General features: G+C 41.0%; 1 protein-coding gene across 4 annotated transcripts in view; it reads right to left on the minus strand.

The window, feature by feature from the left end:
- Positions 1 to 2,338: 2,338 nt before the first annotated feature.
- Positions 2,339 to 21,105, minus strand: part of LOC121298015 (plexin-B1-like) — a 126,772-nt gene continuing 108,005 nt past the window's right edge. For all 4 annotated transcript variants that reach the window (XM_041224700.1, XM_041224703.1, XM_041224699.1 and 1 more), the window contains 24 exons: positions 20,903 to 21,069; positions 20,086 to 20,237; positions 18,979 to 19,084; positions 18,498 to 18,634; positions 17,925 to 18,101; positions 17,276 to 17,471; positions 16,890 to 17,129; positions 16,500 to 16,673; positions 15,730 to 15,878; positions 15,459 to 15,559; positions 14,644 to 14,861; positions 14,257 to 14,435; positions 13,621 to 13,687; positions 12,960 to 13,106; positions 12,336 to 12,498; positions 11,912 to 12,015; positions 11,749 to 11,833; positions 10,763 to 10,929; positions 10,282 to 10,442; positions 9,779 to 9,926; positions 8,610 to 8,674; positions 7,961 to 8,036; positions 7,547 to 7,621; positions 2,339 to 7,003 (listed from right to left, as the gene is read on the minus strand). In XM_041224700.1, the coding sequence (XP_041080634.1) occupies positions 6,899 to 7,003; positions 7,547 to 7,621; positions 7,961 to 8,036; positions 8,610 to 8,674; positions 9,779 to 9,926; positions 10,282 to 10,442; positions 10,763 to 10,929; positions 11,749 to 11,833; positions 11,912 to 12,015; positions 12,336 to 12,498; positions 12,960 to 13,106; positions 13,621 to 13,687; positions 14,257 to 14,435; positions 14,644 to 14,861; positions 15,459 to 15,559; positions 15,730 to 15,878; positions 16,500 to 16,673; positions 16,890 to 17,129; positions 17,276 to 17,471; positions 17,925 to 18,101; positions 18,498 to 18,634; positions 18,979 to 19,084; positions 20,086 to 20,237; positions 20,903 to 21,069 (3,359 nt within the window). In that variant the 3' untranslated portion in view covers positions 2,339 to 6,898. The remainder of the gene's footprint in view (positions 7,004 to 7,546; positions 7,622 to 7,960; positions 8,037 to 8,609; positions 8,675 to 9,778; positions 9,927 to 10,281; positions 10,443 to 10,762; positions 10,930 to 11,748; positions 11,834 to 11,911; positions 12,016 to 12,335; positions 12,499 to 12,959; positions 13,107 to 13,620; positions 13,688 to 14,256; positions 14,436 to 14,643; positions 14,862 to 15,458; positions 15,560 to 15,729; positions 15,879 to 16,499; positions 16,674 to 16,889; positions 17,130 to 17,275; positions 17,472 to 17,924; positions 18,102 to 18,497; positions 18,635 to 18,978; positions 19,085 to 20,085; positions 20,238 to 20,902; positions 21,070 to 21,105) is intronic.

The following is a 21,105-nucleotide window of genomic DNA, read 5'->3' on the forward strand; positions in this document are numbered from 1 at the left end:
AGTTATGTTTAGTAGAGACAGCAGTAGGGTGTGTCATTTTACTATGCTGGTCCATATATGCACAACAGGTGTAAATATTGCGTGATCATTTAATATTTACACACTTGTTAACACCACCTAATATTACTGTCGCTTATTACCCTAACCCTTTAACAGTGCCTACTGAAAACGGAGAACTGCACTGTATTACAACTTGCATTACAACACACAAGCGTAGAGTACAAACTATATCGTTTGATAGGGGCTATGGAACATATATTTGTCATGTAGTATGTGACCTCAAATTTTCATTAAAGCCTGGGACCCATTGCAGATTAACAGCTCTGTTTTGGAACTCAGTAGGGTTGGTACTGTTCTGAAGAACTGTACAAAATTAGTCATTAAGCGCATCTCCTTAAATTTAACCCTATTTTGAAGCATCAACTATTCTGACACTCCGACACACAGTATAGCTGACACGTGTCCTTTTGTACATGCACTCTAAATAACTTTGTAATTAAAAAAAGCATGCAAGATTATAAACGGCGTGGTGCCTGCAAAGCATAAAACATTAAACTTTAAATAAAGCAAACAATAGTTGTTCCAAAATTAGTTTTAAACGAGAGCATAAAAAAGTAAAGTACAACACCATAACATATTAGGAACATGCATATCCCCAGCAATGAATGAATACACCTTACCATTGCTAGTCCTTTTTTTTTTTTTTTTTTTTTTTTTTTTTTTTTAAGATTGTTTCCAAGTCGACCGTTTAGAATCGGATCTTTTTTTTTTTTTTTTTGTATGCCAGTGTTTGAAGTCCGGTTCGAACCACGCACACGAGATCTACAGTCCTAGTTCTGGGAAATCATGCAAGATTAAGAGTTTGATTTTTATTTTTGTAAACGTTTGCTACTTTTAACTGCAGCACTTGCTGTTGCTCTCGTTTTCAGTCAATGTTTCAACATTAAACTGTCGTTTTAAAACAATCCAGTATATGTATGATTCCGTATCAATCAACTAAAACTCAAAATGAAAGGTTTTGCACTATTTTTCAGAAGTCGTTTTTGCACACTACCCGAATAGCACTTTGTATTATGCCGGATTTTACTTCAAATGCGGATCTTTCCCCCTAGGCAGAAGGCATACGACCTCCCACCAGAATTCAATGAATACACCAAGATGTATCCCTGCTTAACCCTTCATCTCATAATGCTATTCTATAGCAAGCGATTTGCTGTTATTTCTCTGTCCAAGGTGCTGAAAGTCTGCATCCGTTTCTTCTTTTGCGCCTGCGCGTCTCCTCTGTCTTTTTGTGTGTTGAAAGGGCAATGTATTTGTAATCATAGCACTGCAAGTGTGCAAGCATTATCGTAATATGTCCAGTATCTGTCGTGATAACAAAACACGCACACTACGGTTAAAAAATTACAATAATCAAAATAGATATAATTTAGGACATCATTTAATCTACTGTAAATACCGTACTGTAAAATATTTTGGATAATTAAATTAAAACATCGAGCTCTAGTGACAGAAAACGGTTCTAACATTAAACATTTTCTAATACATCAGAATGAACTGGCGGCCAAATTTAGTTAAAGGTGCAAAGGAACATTCCGAATTGCATCAAAATATGACAATTGTATCACAAGTTTATTATGTGTGAACGATAATACACAGTGAAACCTTGTGCATTTTGCATTGCTGCTGACGTATTTGAGGGACAAAGCCCGCAGTATCGATCAGTTATCAAATGCCAAGGCTAGTTAGTATGTCAAAGGATCAGGTAGTGCTAGTTAGTGACACTGGTCTCTAAGCCACAGCACAGTGTTAGGCAGTCGTGTTTCAAGGTCAGACTAACCTCGAGTATGGGATTATTATCCACCTCTGGGGATGAATCTTCAGTGTCTCCACATGTCTGAAAAAGCGCTTTTCCAATTGAGTATATCAGATTCTGTCTGTACACCCATGTCAAACTGACATTTTGGCATATATCTGTGGAATAGTTTATTCAATTGTCATGAAATCTAGTAATACTATTATTTAAGTTATTGAGAGGATCAGATTCTGGTGACATACAGGGCTGTTTATACGTCCCTCTATCCATCTGTCTGTCAATTACATTTGTCTGGAGAAGCACTTCTCAAATCGGCATGAGAATCACTTAGTTATTATATAATTTTCTGTATATACTCTTCGTTCGTCACAGTCAGCAACTTTCTCATGCTGCTTATGTCTAATTTTGAATTTGCATCTTTGGCAGGAGATTGATGTTAAGACTTGTTTCATTAGGAAATGTTCATCGTAAGAAGAAATCTTCACAAAAACAAACCCAGTCCACCAATGTCATTTACAGTAGTTCTAGTTTATTACAAGTGTGTAGGAATTCTCTCATCTCTTCTGTGACATGTTAGGTTGCAACAGGTTTATTACATTGTTATTTACACAGAGATATTAACAGTGATGGTGAATGTTCTAAAGAAAATAAATACAAAAAACCCCCCCCCAAAAAAAAAAAAAAAAACACAAACAAAAACACCTTCAGTGCTCCTTCAGAACTTGCTCTACAGAATCAATCTTTATACAACCGAACCAATAAAACTCTGGTATTCTCCACCCAAATTATATTACACTATGCAGTGGAACAAAAAATCAGTCTGCCATTAGTTTAGTATGCACTGTACAAGATTCTGTATGGACCAGGGTGCAACATGCCTTCACATTTCTAGATAGAAGCAAAAATACTTAAAACCAAGGAAATAAATCCCTTTATTAGCGTAACATTAAACCGTTCCCTTATTCTTTTTCTATTGATCAATTGCTTTCCAGGCTTTTCACTTCATTGATGCCCATTTTCCTGCCACAACACTTTGTTTCCACTTCCTGTGGCACAGAAATTGGAACCCCATTATTTGGAACATTACTATTTTCCTATATGCAGCCTAGACCAGAAGTACATGGCTTGGGTGGGATTGTATTAACCTTAACACAGGAAGTGACTTAATATTTCCATCAAAACTGCAAGACTGTGGCAGGATATGCGGACATCACTTGACTAATAAATTATTAAAAGCAAAAGAACATATTCAGAAACAAGTGTTAGTGCACACTTGAGGGTTGTTTCTCAATACAGTCAACTTGGTAGAAGTTTGAAATCACGGTAAGAAATACCATGTAGAACAAATGTGGTATTTCTTACATCTACTGGGGGCAGAGGGACAGGTTCATGATTACACTCTGGTCTACCAGCTGTACTTAGGGAGGAGAGGCCACAGGGGTGCTTTCAATTTCTGACTGAAACAGGAAATGACCTACAAAGTGATTCTAAACAAGAATCATTGGTGAAGATAACAGGGATATTTCATAACCATACCAAGTTGCTCCTTAAGTAAGCACAAACCAAAACATGTTTCTGGAGAGAGCCAAAAGGGATCTAGGTGTTATGGGAATGAGGAGTCTGTTTTTAAAGCCTTGGTTACTGGACTTTTATCACCATTTTATACAACAGCCAGGAACAAATCTGACACCCAGGCTTATCTTCTGGTGGCCAAAAGTAAACATTTCATGGTGATTAGATGTTTTCAGCACTCCATCCAATACACAAACCCACACAATACTGTCATTTACACTGCGTGCCAAGTTTGCTGTCTCTAATAGCAGTTTTTCTGCATACTCTCAATATGACCAATAGCATGGGTTGAGACAATGCTTTTGATCAGCCATGGTGAAAATTAGTGCAGGAATGAATGAAGCAGGTTAAAAAAAAACAAACAAAAAAAAAACACATTTTCCACTACAGAACTGAGCAATATTTACACATTTATTCAAACTTTCAAGGGTGCTTGTCTGCATGTAGCAGGATCTTTAAGTAAAATGGATGCATCTTATTTCCCAATAGCAGATACTTCTGCAACAACAACAATTTCAAGGCTTTGTAACTGGAATGTTTGTAATTTTTTATTTATTTTTTTGTCTTATTCATGTTCTCAAACAGACAACACTTCCTATCATGCTGCCTTGCCAAACGTTTATATAATATAATTATACAGTATATAAAAAATATCCAAAATGCAGACAGTCCATCCAACTTTGCACACTGAAATCCAAAACAAGTTGCAAAGATGTAGTGATGTGTACACGCCCTATAATTTAACGGTACTGTTGTCTAGAAATTAAGCTGGGACCCTTGTTTACAGTTTATTTAAAAATAAATTACCCAGGACAACCCACATGAGAAGCAACATTTCCCTCTCAGTGGGTGAAAGCATTTACATGACTATGGGATCTGTGGCAATTGCAAACTCTTTCAAGGCAATTCCCCAATTTTACATCCTCTGCGTTGATTCTGAAATTCTGATTTCCTTGGAGAAATTTGAAGAAACCATCTAAGGTTTCAGAAGAAAAAAACAAAATCAATATAGACATCTTAAAAGAGTATCTTTGAACGTCATTTCCAATGACTTTTTATATCCTCTCATTATGGTGTTCGCATTCTTTCTGAGTGGTTCTGGGTTATTTTGCTCCAATATTTAAATATTACCATTTTCCTTACCTGGAGAAGCCTAAATGCTGGGATTAACAGACCTCATCATTCCATTCAAATCAGGTGACAACGTAGACTTTTAACTCTGTCAGCCCCAGCTACTCTGTCACTTTGTCACCAAATGGAATAAAGACTGTCCAGTCCTGGCACATAGCATACATTCCACAAGCTCAAGAGACAGGTAAAGGCAGATATTTATAGAAAAATCATAAGCGAAAATGAGAGCAACAGAAATCAGAACCACTCAATGACTTTAAAACACCTCACAGGAGGAAGGAACATGTCAACATTAAAATTACATTTGAAGCTACTTAATAGAACTACAAGATTAACCTGGAAAAATTAATTTCTCCTAAATGACCCTAGATTTCAGAGGGCCACAAAATCACACTGTAACTTGCATCAAATTTGACTTTAGAGTGAGGTGCAACTTAGGCACTTTGGACCCACTCGACAAGCTCTGTCCATCAATCTCAGCGATGCGGCTGTAGAAAAAGTATGCCCAGCACCTGTGGCTAATCGAAAAAGAAACCAAAACATGGGAATTGAGATTCAAAGATCATCACCATACACCGCAGTGTATGTGTCTATAGTTTTTATGGCAGTCTTCTCAATATGGGCACTATTTATCCACTGATATTAAAAACAACAAATCTAATGACATGGCATCAACTAGACGAAATACTGTTACATTTTCAAAGGCTTTAGCAGTAATGCACTATTCAGCGTAGAATTGGCACCAAAAAAGTCTACTTATTTTTAGCAAAAGAAAAAGGGTTACAATGTTTAATTCAATTTTGAGACGTTGGTCATTAGTTGGTCATGTTTACATTCACTGGGTTCTTGGAAGTATTTCAGAGCATGAAATGTAAACATACCTTCCCAAGCCTAGGTACACGTTACTTTGGAAATACCGGGAAGGAGTACCAAGTTGCAAACAAGGTCAAACATTGTGCCCACATTAAATACAAGTGTCTCCTCCCCTTTAAATAGGACTGGCAAGAGCAAACTTAACATACTGTCCTTGCAGCACTAAACCAGCACAATAACAAGTCGAATACCTCACACTTTTAAAGCTACAGGCTGTTCCAAAAGAAATAAAAGCTCGGGACAGAATATACATGGCTTTAAAACAAACCTGTGCTGTGGTTGCTTGTGCTACATTTCCTCTGTGCAATGCGGAGTACTGTCAACACACTAGATGAGTTAAACTGTCCCACACAATTCTAACAGGGGGATGAATCTTGATACATCTACCCTTCATGAAATATAAGCCAACTGGAAACCCTATGCTTACATTTTTTTAATGTAGTACAGCACTCAATTGTAATGGCAGTCACTCGGGAATCATACTTATAAAATAACAATTGTTGTGGACAAAGCAGCTAAAATAAAAAAAAAAAAACCCAGTCTGAATGACATTTAGGTAACTATGTTTATAAGGCATTACCCAGTGTTTGGTGATATTTAAATTCAGGGCTTATTTTACTGTTTTATAAACAGAATGCTGACTAAAATAGACCATTTCCAAACTGTGCTTTCCATTTAAAACCACAGAGAAGAAAATCATATAACAAATCTGATAACCATCCCCAGAAATTTTATATATATATATATAAAACATTCCTGACTCGTACCTGATCAGTCTGATGTGAAACTTTTCCTTTTCTAAATTCCTGCTTTCCCCAGAATTTGCAAAACTAATAAAATATATTCCTTCTACTCGTCTTAGAGCTACCTTCCCATCATTAAATATCTTGACACATTCCCTAGACAGTGCATTTACTTTTGTTCCCAACCCTGCTGCTTGCCTCTATGCAGATAGCGATCTTTAACTCAATCACTGCTTGCGTGGCACAGCAACACTGACAGCAATGATAACTCTCTTAAAAATCGGAGAACAGAAGCGTTTGTTTCCATAAAGACAGTGCCCTATTAAATTGCTTGCCGTTTCTCTCTTCTTCAACCTCCTTTGTTGAAGGTCACCAGTACTCTGAGATAGAACCCACAAGTGCAATTTCTACGGCAGTTAGGCAGGTTTGAGAACGTTACTTTTTCAATTGAAGACAGAGTCCTTAAGACACTTTCCAAATAAAACTGACCTAATTAACATGGCAGTCTTAACATCTTTTAAGATCCCTTAATTGGGAAAAATCACATGGCAGCGGCTGATTTAAACCGACAAACATGTTTAGCTTCTTATAACAGATGACGGAAATGTTAACATCCTGGCATTGTAAGACACTCTGTAAAAAGGTGAAGCAGTCTGTGACAGAGTTGACAGCAGGGTGACTGCAGGGGGTCTCAGTTACTAAATCCACACTCTACTGGGGCACCCTCCTCCCACGAGCTTGCGTTCTCCCAAATGTCTTCTTGTCACAAGTCTGTGACCTTGTTTTCCACGGCGGCCGCTATCTGCTGGAGCCGGTACCCGAGCTGCATCTTCTGAGCGGTGGGATCCTCCTCCAATGCAGTGATGATCTGGAGAACACCACAGAGACCAGTGAGAACCTGCACACGTGTGTGAATTCACAGCCCCAACACCTAAAACAAACCGGCTTGATATCAACCCACTTACTACCACAACCTGCAATCAGTGGGGACAAGCACCTGATATCATTGTGGTTATCATCACACTCCGGTTAATAGGAGTCATATTTATCCATCATACAACTGCTTTAAACCCCTTCAAGGTCACATTAGGGAAAAAAGCACCATAGAAGGTGGCTGTACAATATTGCAATGTTCCAATATACACAGACAAGGCTCTGTATGCTACTATCATTACAACCTCTGCACGTGCTTTAGAGAGAGTCAAAGATTTTTTTTTTTTTTTTTACTGTATTACTACAATAAGAAAACTTATGCAACATTCAGTACCAAATTAAAAAGTTACCTATAAATTCAAACAAATTTCACAATAATGGCTAATTTTTCTTCATTATAACCCACTTATCAATGTTTGGCCACTACAATACAGTCTTAAAACGCTACATTTTTATAAAAGAGAACTAGTGATCTTACCTGGTCGTAATACTTGTTGATGTACTTATAAAGTTCATGAAGAGCAACAAGGTAATTCAGTTCACCCGAGTAGTTCTGGGGGATGAAAAGAAACAAAGCAATGTTAACATTTCTTACTGGAACTTGTGTTCACTGTAAGAACCTCAATGCTAGACCTGTCGGGGCTAAGCTAAAATCCCTATTTCAGCATCAAGAACAACCTGAGAAGGTTGCATGAAGCCACAGAGCCTTGAAACCTGGTTCCAGGAAACCGGGTGACCTAGTTTGAGGCAACTTTGCTGTATCAAACCCCAAGTCTCCAATGGTGTGCCCTGCAGTGGCCTGAAATCAAGTTCCAAGCTTCATGTTCCCTCATCTTAAGATACGACAACATGTGATTTATGAGATGATACCAGCCTTGGAAGACATTCTCACCCGAGACAGCTCTGCTAGAGATGAGTTCATCTCCTGGTCACTGGCAGAGATCATCTGTCTGATATCTGCGTAGTACCTATGGAGAAATGAACACAATCAAAATGCATTCATTCACACCCAATCTTCTGCACACAAAAGGGTACATTTTTCTACCTAGGAACAAACAATGACCTCGAGAATCATAAAATACAGAGGTGTATCGAATAGGAACATCATACGACACCTGGAATTACATCACTGGCAAACCAGTCACATGATGCCAAAATGCTAGCCAACTGGCACCTTTAATGACAGACTGAAACATGCTTTTATTATGTAGGTTTATTGAATTAGACTGCGGTATAGTTCTTCAATTCTGTTCTGTGTTACAATACACATAAATCATTGTGACATGCAAATCCAGCTCTTCAGCAAAACAGGGGTTTGTATCTTAGGGCCACCTACTACACTTCTTTTGTTATTTTTTTAATCCTTGATGGCACCTAATATACATATGACCTTGATCTTATAACTGACGAGCAATCCATCACTTTATGATGGGGTGTCGACACATGGATATGACAAGACATCCCAATACGGTATTTCAACCGGCATGACATTCAAAGCTCAGATGATTCTGCCTCCCACTGCCTCCACAAGGAAATCTTACCTTTCTACCATCTGCTTGTACCGTGGGATGTCTCTGGCATACAACAGTTTGTTAATTGGAGAGTCCTGCAAGAGCAAAAAATAAATAAATAATAATACTAAAAAAACAAGCAGCCAAGTAAGAAACATTCGTTTATCCTATGCATAAGGTTATTGCGAAGCCAAAATATTATCCATAAAATCAAATAGCCTGCTTGTGAAAAACAACATGCCAGAAGCACTAACCAGACAGGCAGACTTCCTAATGTTAAAACAGGAAGAGACATGTCCAATCAATGACAAACGTTATGACTAGTTCTTTTTTCCTTCTTCCAGTTTAAGTAGGAAAAAGCCTGGTTAAAAAGATAATGCTAATTTTTAACAAGTAGAATAAACATAAGACATGAATTTGGGACTTTCTCTCTCTGGTTGCCCTGTGTCTGCCATCACCCAATACATTTCAGTTACCAATCACATATCCTCTTTATACAAGGACAGTCCAATATTTTATGGTTTCATGATTAAGGAATTGAAGTTATACATTATAAAAACAGAGTAATATACTGGTGTCAATTTACAAGTGTCATTATTTTTCAACTATATTGGCAAATGTTGATTTCAGGCAACATTTGGTAACACTAAAATAATAGCTGCAAATGTATAATGAATTCCAACAATGTCATAGAACATCTGAATAGCTCATGCACTTCGAGTTCTGAAGTAATTCATTTTGAATTCTGCCCTGTTAATTCATGTGGATTTAAAAAATTACCCGTATTCATCGCATGATCCTTTGTAACAAATGATCTTGATCACATGTGGTAGGCATGCATGAATTAACCCTTCACAATCCCCTGGTGGGCCAGTAAGAGGGCATGAATTAGTGAAGAATATGCAGTGAATTAATTAGGAACAGATGGAAGGGAAAGAGAAACTAAACATTTCTAAATCATGATGAATTAAGAGGGCTGAACTCAAAATGAATTACTTCAGAACTCTGGGGAACAGCATGACCTATTCCAGTGTTATTCATGTGGTATTCAGCGGGAATTCATTATAAATTTGCAGCCATTACCCAAAGTTCTATGCCGTTGGTTACTTTTTATGTTACTGTAAGATGGCCCATGAGTTGTGCATCTCCAGTGGCGAGGTGTAGTTGTGCTCAAGTAAGGCCTCCTCCCCAGTACCTACCCTGCCCAGCTTGTGCTCTGCGATGGTGCAGGAGTCCATGAAGGTCTGAGCGATGACTGACAGCACAGCGTCCACATTGTCCGACGCCTGCACGTCAAAAATGAAATGCGGGTTTTTGATGACGTTGATCCAGAAGCGCAAAGGCAAGCTGTCAAAAAAGAGGAAAAAAAGTGTAAGCACGACCACAACACGCCACGACACCCGTGCTACTCATATGTGTTAGGAATTACACAAAAAGCATCCACTGTATAAACTTTGTACTATTTAAATTGATTGGTATCTCTGAAAGACATACTTCTGTCTCAACTGACATTAAAAGATAACAAAAGTGACAGGAAGTGTCACTGTTCTATTACACTGTCAGTCCTCTGCTCTCTCACAGACACTAACTATAACTATACAGTAGAAGTGGCACACACATGAAATTACAAACGTGCAATGCAAGCGTTGGAATGTGCAACAGGACTTCAAATTGTTTATTATATATAGCCCTGGTTGTCTACCTGTTTGTTTTCCAGATATGTATCGTTTCTGGGTCGATGATACCATGATGCACTGCTTGCTCGTCCAGGAGGTCGAAGAAGTATTTGACTGCAAGCGGGACGGGCCGGCTCGTGCTGAGGATCACCTGAAACAGGTCATCCACAAACTTCTGCAGCGTACCCTGAGGAGGAAGGAGAGAGGGGTCAGAACAGCAAAGTCAACCAATTCTAAAGAAGCTATGCAGAACTTAGCCAGGCCTGTCCTCCGCTTGAATCGGAAGCAAAAGGGTTTGCCTGTCTTTATCATTGTTAGTTTTCTTGTGCAAACTGAAACAGAATGTCAGAGGATCAGCATCTTTCTGCAGTGTGGAATTATTAAATGCGAGTAACAGCAGAAGTTTGTGTATTCTTAATGTTCTGCTTTACTCAGTGCAGCCATGTGCTCCTCTGGTCTGCAGGACCAGTGTTAATAACTGGTGAATGAAGCGGGTGGGTGCAGTACCTTCATTGACAGCAGCCGTGTCAGGTAGATCTCAGGGATGGCCTTTGCTCTCTCCCTCTCCCGCATGCTGCCTTTCCGGTGCTTGGGCAGATCGGGCTCCTCGCTGGCCTTGACCAGGTGCCAGAGCTTAATCCCACCCTCGTCCAGATCCTCCAGCATCGGGGTCTCTGAAACGGGAACATTGACGGATCTTCAAAATACTCAAATTAGGAGGTAAAAACACCATCTCAATACCTTGGGCGACACTGGCTAGTCCAAGATTAAAACAGGGTTTTTGAAACCTTTGGTGTGCTATAACACTGACCAGGGCTGTTTGTCTGACACACAATCTGCATCATTTTGAAAGATCAAGTAAACTATTTTCCCAATAGGTAACTACAGTGGGTTGTCCCACCCCAAAGTTTTGCAAGTACCACAGTTGTAGATTGAATGGGACTGCCGGTCACAGGAACAGCAGTTATTTTGCCTAACCGGTTTCACAGTCATCTGTTGCAGATAGTAGGGTCTATTCAATTGTAGCTCCACAGTCTAAATACACCGAGACAGCTGTACATAAATGGTAGAGATGTTGGTTCTCAGGTCTCCCTCTTAATGATTTAAACCAGAGGTCTCCAATCCTGGTCCTGGAGGGCTGGAGTCCCTCTTGGTTTTTGTTCCCACTGTACCCTAAATTACTTAATTGGACAAATTAAGCTTCTAATAAGTAATTTGGGGTACAGTTGGAACAAAAACCAGGAGGGTCTCCAGCCCTCCAGGACCAGGATTGGAGACCCCTGGTTTTAACAATGGTGGTATTTAGCAACATCACTGTTTGCATCAATCAAACATTCAGTATTTATGGGCCAGTTATTTAATTATCATTATTTATTGTGACGTTAGTACCACCACATACAAATGGATGATCATTTTGAAAGTTAACACATTGATACGGTACACCAGCAGTCAGGTCTAGAATGACCTGTATTTCTTTTTCAAACAGTACTCACTTTCCCCTGCCACATAATCATGGTTGTCATGGTGGATGTGTTTGCTGTTTCTTGGCACCAGAGCCACTGTTGCTCCATCTGGTACCTATGAGGGAAATGCACACAGAGTCAGAGACAAAGGTCTGCCTTGTAACTGTACAAAGCCTGTCACGGAGCAGCCTACCTTGTAGTGCTGAAGGGTGTTCAGGCGTTTCCAGTTCCCCTGAACGATGGAGGTCAAATCTTCATCTGACAGGACCAGGTGACCTGCCACCCCAGACCTCCACTCTGAAACAAAGATTATACCAGGTTTCAACTTCAGCCCTCATTTCACAAAACAATCTGAAACCCGTGTCTGCTTGATTTAGTTTTCCCTCAATACACAGCTACCTACCTCTAAGAGTAGGCAAAAAGTTTCAGCGAGTGCCTTTATTGTTTGTCTCCCTCACTTATTTTGAATGAAGAAGTTGGATTCAGTTTAATTTGTTAGATGTTTAAACTTTAAGATTGAACATGTTTAAACATTTGCATTTTAACACACTGGGATTTTTTAGGAAGAAAAGCCTTCACGCATACAACAGCATTTAAAAAGATAAAATGGCCCTTACCAAGGTCCAGGGAGTCTGTGTGAGGCCGGTGAGAGAAGAAAGTCCCTTTATAAGCCTGGTCCAGTATCTTCTCCTTCACCTGGGTAATGGTATCGCAGTCCAGAACTTTGGACTGCACAGGCTGGGCCTCGTTCCCTCCCCCCTGCATTTGGACATTTAGAGTCTGCAAGGGCAATGAGAACCAATGAGAAACGCACACCCATTAATGGCAAGCTGGCAGAGGAATAACACCCTTCCCTCCAGTTGCAAATTAGATTTTTGACCAGGGGTGTGCAAGTGGTTTTGAAAAGAATGAGCAGCTTCAAACTAGATTCTTGCCTCACACTGAACACATATAGTAGTTTCAATTAAACACTGGAGCTCACAACTGTAGTTAACCTGCATATTTTTGACATTGCCAAAAACAACTTTAACACCTCACTAACTTCTACACTGAACTCGCACCGGCCCACACGTATAGTACAATCCCATTCCGTTAGCAAGGGCAGATGTTCACAGCAAAAAATATGCCTTGTGGTTGGTTTTTTAGATGTTGGCGCTTTTCTACAGCAGTTCTTGGCATTATTTTAGGGGGAAGGAGGTCACTTGCAAAATATGATATCGGTGAGCATGGGCAGTTCTTACCAGTGTGCGGTACTCTATGTCCTCCCTCAGCAGCCGGTTATCATTCAAGGTGTATTTGGCTTTCCCAGTGACGGCATCGACTGGCCCCTTGTCAACCTGGTGCTTTATAGCCCTGAACAGCATGTAAAGGGATTCTCCTGCAGAATCCTACAGAAACAGCACAGGGGATATAAGGAGAAGCTGGTTTCCAAGAAATAAACCATTATAAAGAAAACTGGAATAAAGTCTGTATGTAGCATTTACAATTCCAGTTGTTGCACTGCATATGCAAGGTGGATAAGCCATTGCAATTAAGTGCAAAAGCATCTACTGCAGGGTATTGAAACTTGGGAGGTGAAGGCACCAAATGATGGGGGAACCTAACACCTAGAGTAACCACATACAGGTAAACTGTTTTATGTAGATAATGTTTGTTTCAAGGCAGGCATCTCCAAGGTATTCTTCAAACATCATTAAGGGAAGTTTCTTTTCCCTCATAGCAGCAGTTCAAAATGGTGTCCAGTTTTACAGCAATAATAAAAATAAAAAAAATAAAAAAAACATGCCCAAGATGGGATAATGCATGATTATTTTGAACAGATTGGCTGTGGGTAAAATATACTCGTAGTTTACTGTTCTGTTTAAAAAAAAAGGTTTTCATTATGGCATGAGTTGCACTCACCCGAAGGAAGGCATACAGACAAATAGACATCCAGTTTGTCAGCAGCTTCTCTACGACAGTCTCGGTCCTGAAAGGAACAGATCAGTTACACTTCAGCAGGTCTGTAAAGCACGACATTATAATGCAGTTTCTGCATTTCAGTTTTCATCAGTAAACACAAATTCAAAATTGCCAGTTTATTAACAGCAGATACAATTCCTTATAACTGCACTTCTGGGAAGTGCTTTGGTGGTGCCGTGGGACCACACAGTACATTAACTTCTGCAGTACTTAAGCTGAAATAGGTTTTATTAAATTTGCCATAGTAAAAATCAATAAGCCTCCCTTCTGCCATTTTTTAAATAAGGACAGTAGTTATGGTTTATAATGTGAAATTAATGGAATTTCCTCCAACATAACGGGGGAGGGATCGATGAAGATAATAATTTGATAATCTGAAATGATTCGGACAGTCCTGCTCTTTAACGGATTAAAGCCCCATAAACATTACCCTCCAGGCATCTGGGATTGCTGTAGAGTGCTCCAAAACTATCCAAATCTAAAACAGATAAAACAGACTAATACATATACATAATGGACTAATCAGCTACGAAGTGGAAAACGCCAATATCAAAAGGGCTGCTGATATGGTCTCACCTCCGCAGCATGAGTTTGGGGTTCTTGGCCACGTACTGCTCCACCAGGTCGTTGAGCAAGGTTTTCAGGATGTCAGTGAAGTACTCCAGCTTGCTGTGCAGGGAAACAGTCAGGAGAGACGCCACGTAGGCGCGGTCCCGTGGGGAGAAGGTACGCTGGCTCTCCAGGGTGTGGATAAACTGGAGGGAAACGGCACACCACGATTAGAAAAGCTGCACTCTAAGCCACCGCTGTCCGACCTTTTTTGAGCAACACCGATCACCCGGGAGTTCTTAAACAGCCATTGAAAAATAGATGTACGAATACAAAATAAAAAAAGGGCTACCGGACTACACACTGCATCAGTGCACTTATTAAGTGTGTTAATTAGAAGGGAAACCTCATCACCTTGGTCAGGAAGAGCTTGCTGTTAAGCAGATTGGAGAGCTGCACCAGCCCCTGCTCCACCGTCTGCCTGCGGCACTCCTGCACGTCCAGGTCCCTGCGCAGGGGAGACACCCGGTGGCCGGGGAAGAAGATGCGCTCGGCATACATCTTGTAATCCAGGAAGGGGATCCCCGATCCCACCAGGTCACTCGACACGTCCATCATCTCAGTCATGAGGTCTGCAGGCGGGGAGAGACAGGGCGTTAAACCAGTGGTGCTCAGCCGAGCCTGGTGAACGTGACAGAGTTCAGTGACTACGGCAGAATCCTGCATCCAGTAACCTCACTATAGAGGAAAGATGATGGCACAGAGAAGTGTTACGGGGCTAATCCAGGGACTTCATTTCCTGAGCTATGAGGACATGTTGGTTAAATATGATAAAAGGATTGGTCAATGGGGCTTTGTTAATGATCTTCAAAATTGTCGTTGGATGATGACTAATTGAGTGTTTTGACGTTAGCATTTCAGCTGCAATCCAGAATTTAGCAACTGTGGTATGCCTTGATAGGATAACTAGGAATTAAGAAGATGCTGTTGGTGTTGCAAGTGGAACTTTTCTAAAACTACTCTAAAGCTTTACTTCAACTTCAGTTGTCCCATATAACAATTCTACCAGTAGCAGGTAAAACTTACTTCATTCTTGCGCCTGTGGTCTATGACTCTGCATTACAAGAGAAAACTTGGGCCTATGTCATTTAAGACAGAAGAGGCTTGGCATGGACACAACATAGGCTTGAATACATGAGAAGAGCCTAAATATGTTTGCTCTCCCCCACCTGTGAACTCCTTCTTGCAGCGATCTCTCACGCTGGTCTCCAGGTTTTCAAGCTGAATCTGCACCTTCTTATAATCCCTCAGAGCCTGTTTACTCTTCCTCCTAAAAGACAGCATGCAGCTCATTTAGATACTCCATTAAACTTAGTGGTTTCAATTTACATTTTAGACATTCCTCCCATAAATGCCCTTTGTGGGCCCACTTGGTTTTTGACTTGGTTATCTTGCCTATGCATCTAAGTGTAATTACATGCATGTAAGTTTGATGCATACCTGTATATGAGCACAATGATCAGGACAATAAGGGCTACAATGGAAGCTGCCACGCCTACTCCAATCTGTGCCTCCAGTGGGAAAGTGGACAGGCTCTGAGTGTCGTATTGGACCTTCCCCAGCTTAAACCTCAAGTTACCCATCTGGACCTGGAGGCAGAGTATCACAAACATTCACATCTCACTAGCAACACACGACAGTAGCCTGTAGAATGGAACATTTAAGAACAGCTGAGCCAATCAGGTGCAAGTCACTATGACCTACATTCACAGTACGTAGAAATAAACAAACGTCCAAGCAAGTTCAATGTAATCTAGGACGGGCATTTACCTAGATTTCAATACCCACACATGCTACAACCCTTACAAACATTTACAATGGCAAAAAGAATAGCAAAGTTTAAAAGCATACTGAAAGAATGGTGAAGCACAGGTAAGTTTGGCCAACCATGGTAAAATGTGGCAGATGCTTAATATATAAAAGGGAAAAACATGGGAAACCTGCAAAATGACCATATTTGCCGTTGTGAAGTACTACAGTATAAAGGGTATACCTAGTCAGATTAATGGTTCTTGACGCATAGCGTAAAATGAAACTGAAATGGAGGGGAGACTGTATTAGTGAAAGCGCAGTAGCAGATTACTTGAGAGGTTATAATCCCTATGCTATTCACTGCAATTTCCATCTGTGTCAATAATACACATTACGGCAACTGAAGCCCCTTTTGAAACTCACTTCTGCCATGGATAAAAGCACAAAGCTTTACTCACAATGAATTCCGGCAGGGAGTCCGTTCCATCCCGCTTTCGTCGCCGTGGCGATGGCTGCTCGGGGGGCGGCTCGCAATACAGGTGATTCCTGGACAGAGTCTTCATTGAGCAGTTCCCTTCACCAATCATAGCCAGCACCTCCTCCTTGGAGATGGCCAGGTCCAGGTTCTCCCCCTGAGAGAGAGACACACACAGATCAGAATGAGCATGGAGGGGCCAGACCAAGAACATCAAGTAGTAGTAAATATACAGTATTAATACCAAGTGGGGTTGCATATATATATATAGGGCAAGATAAGGAACTTGTAAAGAGAGGCAAGGAAACGCCTTGGTTATTACATCTTTACGATTCCCCTATCACCAAGCTCGATGTGAAGGTAGAGTTCGTACCTCAACAGAGATGACGCTGCCTGGTTTGTGTCGGTAGGGCTTGCTGTCGACCCCGCTGAGCGGCTTCAGCGTGGGGTTCAGCTCGTAGGAGAAGCGGGTCTGGCTGACGCTGTTGAAGTCAACGCGCAGGTTGTCCATGATGAACTCGACGTTTACCTGGGCGTTTCTCTGCAGCGTCCCGATAGCTGGGCTCTTGCACAGGATCAAGGAGGAGGTGTTCACCTGGCAGGGCTCCACAAACTAGAGGACCAAAGAAACACAGTCCATTTTGAGGTGTAGAGTACCAAACTGTAATACAGTTTACACTAGACAAGAAAGTGTATTTTTGTTAATGAGCTCATGAAAAGAGGAAGTGATCAAGCTGGTAAGATTGTTTTCCTGCTCACCTGTTGGATGGAACACAAAGTATCTTCAGGGCATCCCGTGTCCGGAACGATCCGCCTGTGTCGCCGTGGTGACCTGTCCTGGGCCTCTACACTCCGCCGCCTTCTCCTCTGTTTCATCGGCGAGACGGTTACCTGGATTTTCGGACTCTGTACCACGTCCAGATTGTGTCCGAACACCCGGATTACCCGCCCCCCACTGAAAACCCAAGTACCTCTGTTAGTGCCAAAGTCTTGTTCACTGTTACCATTCTCCACTAAAACAGTCTTGTATAGAATAACAGGCTGAGAAACTTGTTATTCCTGCACCCAGTTATTTTCTATGAAGGGAATATTGCTAAATCAATTGACAGAGCTTAATTATTATTATTTTTTTTATCTGTTTAATTTAATGCATAAACTCTGTCTTCTGGCTGTAGGACTAAATGCTGAACAGATAACCGATAATGTAGAGCCCTGTGTACCGGAGGGGTGTGTTAAAAGGATGTTAAAAGGGACGTAACGCAAGGTTACCTGATCATGTAACGAACAGGCACTGTGCACGTTATATTCTGAAAGTGATGGAAATGGTAAAGAGAGGCCTTCTAAGTCGGATCTGAACCTGATATCCTCATTGCTGTTCCCCCCAAACCTCCCAAGTGTCCACCCTTACCCAAGGAAGCTCTTTGGTGGGCTGGCTTGGGTGATGTTGGGATCCTCAGTGTAGTAGTATGGAGTGCCCTGCAGTCGCCTCTCGTTCTGCCCATACCGCAGCCGGACAGTCAGCTCGGCTGTGGCATTACTGGGGCCAGTATGGCACTGCAACCAATCCTCCTGCAGCTCTGAGGAACTGAGGGAGCAAAAAGGAAACAAATTAAGGCTTTGGGCCTTACTGATAATGAACTGGGTGATAAATCTGCACTTTTAAAATGTAAAAGGTAACATTGCCGAAATAATAAATAAGAGTCTACAATGAACACCTTGAGTTAAGATACACTCAAGTTAAATATTTGATAAAATACTGAATCTGAAACTGTGGATTCCAACTACCATTTTTTCAATTTTAAATTTAAAGCGTTGTTATTTTTATTTCATTATTATTTTGCTGTTAACATAAAACTGTAAAAGGAAAACAGCAACATTAAAAAAAAAAAAAAAAAAAAAAAAAAAAAAAAACTGGAAATATTTAATGTGGGAACACCTAGATTCTGTCCAAGAGGCTTTATGCTGAAGGACTGGCACTCACATGACACAGGGGATGTCTCCCACGAAGATGCTGACCTCGCTGGGACGTCCCGTTAGTAACTTGCTGCCTGTGATGTTGAGGGAGGTCCCGCCCACCTTCGGGCCACGCTGGGGGGAGATGCTCTCCAAAACTGGGTCCTGGAGGAGCAGAGAGGAGAGTCAGTACTGTTAAAATGAATTCTATCAAATCATTACCTAATAGTAGTAACAATGAAGCAATAAGTCCTAGAGCACTATGAGTGTACACAACAGCATTGGTATGTCACACGCTTTGCATACACTAGGAGAACTTCTGGTCTAACTGCAAGGAAATTTGCCAAGTACCTTCTTTAGCTTGTTATCACTAAAATAACACTGGACCCATTGATTCACTGCAAGAAAACAGCTGGTGTGTGCATTCTACCCAAAGACAGACGAAACAGTCATTTAAAAGATCAGGCTCACATTCATATGTCGTTCTGCACTCATGGCTTTGCTCTCACCTGGTAAGTGAACACCTGGGTGGACACACCATGACCTCCTCCACTGACCTCCACAGACACGTGGCCAGGCTTGGGCCCATCGCTGGCGGTCGTCACGCACACAATCCTGCGGGATACAAGTTTCCATCAACATCTTAATCATTATTGCAACAATGCAGCAAAATGTTCTACCCATCAGACAAAGTTCTGAAGCTCTTAACCAGTGCCAATGATGAGGCATGCTGTCATGTCACAGTACTGCCCCTTGTGGCAATGTTTAACATTGCTAAAATGAAGGGCTAAACGATATGCAATAAAGAAACTTAACATGTTTCAAGAGCTCCGAATCTTATCTTCTCTGATTAAGCTGGCACATTTAAAATGAATGATATTTTATGGATAGCTTTCACCGCTTAGACAGAAGTTAACTTACACTTATAAAATTAGCCTTTTACTCTAATATTTATTACAATAGAAAAGTGCATTGTGTGTTCAAGGGCAATACAGAACATTACTCTACCTTTTTAAACCACAGGTAAAATAGTAACAGAAGTTATCAGTTGTATGCCAGTATGTTACAGGTACTGAAGTCGTCCGTGTAACAGGAGGATATATTTGCAACAATATCGGTCACATGTTCTCCATAGGCTTAAGATAACAGCAAATAAGGATTGAAATCCAGTTTGCTACTCTTAATTAGCTGCAGTATGTGTGTCACTGCTTCCATTATTGTTCAGCTCAACTTTAAATTTCCAGTCTGAAACACCTCTGAAGCGCCCCGCTACTTCATCAAATCAGTTTCAGAATCCCCCAATGTTCTCTCACTGGACAGACAGTGCCTTTCAGAGGAAATACTGAACTCCTCCCATTCACTTGCCCCACAGCTGCAGTAACGCAGAATGGCACAGTTTATATATAACTGAATTCTTTCTACCCACCAAAGAAAGCATGGGGGACTCCAACAGATGCGGACCGACATGGAAGAGAGGGCTACTCTACGGTGTTGCACCATTAAACACTTCAGAATGAATAATATAGAAATGATGTGGAAATTGCAATGGCCAATAGGAGACAGGGACATTTCAATGCATTTTGCTAATGTTTAACCTGTGAAGGTTCAGACCCTACCTGGTGGAGATCTCATATCTGCCGGGGTCCACTATACAGGGCATCCCTGCCACAGACACTGTGTGCTCGATATCCTGAGACTTCTGACCCAGGTTCGAACCAGAGATGGTAATGGCAGTCCCTCCTTCCACCAGACCAGAAAACGGTTCAATCTAAGCAGAAAAGCAGTTTATAGTGGGTTAAGGAACAGGGAATTCCATTTTTCAGAAGGCAAGGTTCTTAATATAACTGTACAGAAACAGGCTGCAATTCCAGTGTTTATCAAAGTAACCTGACCCATGAGAGGATAGTAAAAGGTGTGTACGTACATTTCAGGTGTATTTTCATTTTTATCGTAACTGAATAATTAACCCTTCATCATCCTGCCAAACGTTTAAAAATCTCAAAACCCTTTAAAAAGTCCCAGGAGTCACCTTATACATAAAAATGAAACAGAAATGACCTTTTTGTGATGCCAAATGTTAAACAGAAATTGCCCTGCATTTGCAATACCTCCTCTCCTGTCATTAACCAAACTACTGCTTCCTCTATTGGCTTTGACCCAGAAGACACTGCCGAGGTGAAATTACATAGGAAGTGACTTCCTGAGAATCAGGCATCATTTTTTTTTTTTTTTTAAACCTAGTAACATATGAGGATTTCAAATGAAAATGCCCAATGGCTACAACATGTTTCTTTCAAACCTGCACAGTTGACCTATGCAGCAAATGGAGGTGCACAACATGCAAGAATTACTTTGTTGCTAAAACCACTTTAACGTCTGTTCTGGACACTGTTTTCATGCAAGAACAGAAAGGGGAAGGTCTGTGCTACTCACAGAGTGAATAAGGGGTGCAGGGCAGGTCTGCTTGATCTCGTCATTACAGGACTCCTTGTAAACACAGCTGGACTTGCCCCCTCCACACCACACACAGCTGTACTTGGGATCTGCAGTCTGACAGCGACTGCAGTCAGCTCGCCCCGCTGAACAGTTATACAGGGTCACTGCAACACAAAAACGACACACTGCAAGCTTCAGGA

Source organism: Polyodon spathula, chromosome 23, assembly GCF_017654505.1.
Source record: "Polyodon spathula isolate WHYD16114869_AA chromosome 23, ASM1765450v1, whole genome shotgun sequence".
Taxonomy (NCBI): domain Eukaryota; kingdom Metazoa; phylum Chordata; class Actinopteri; order Acipenseriformes; family Polyodontidae; genus Polyodon; species Polyodon spathula.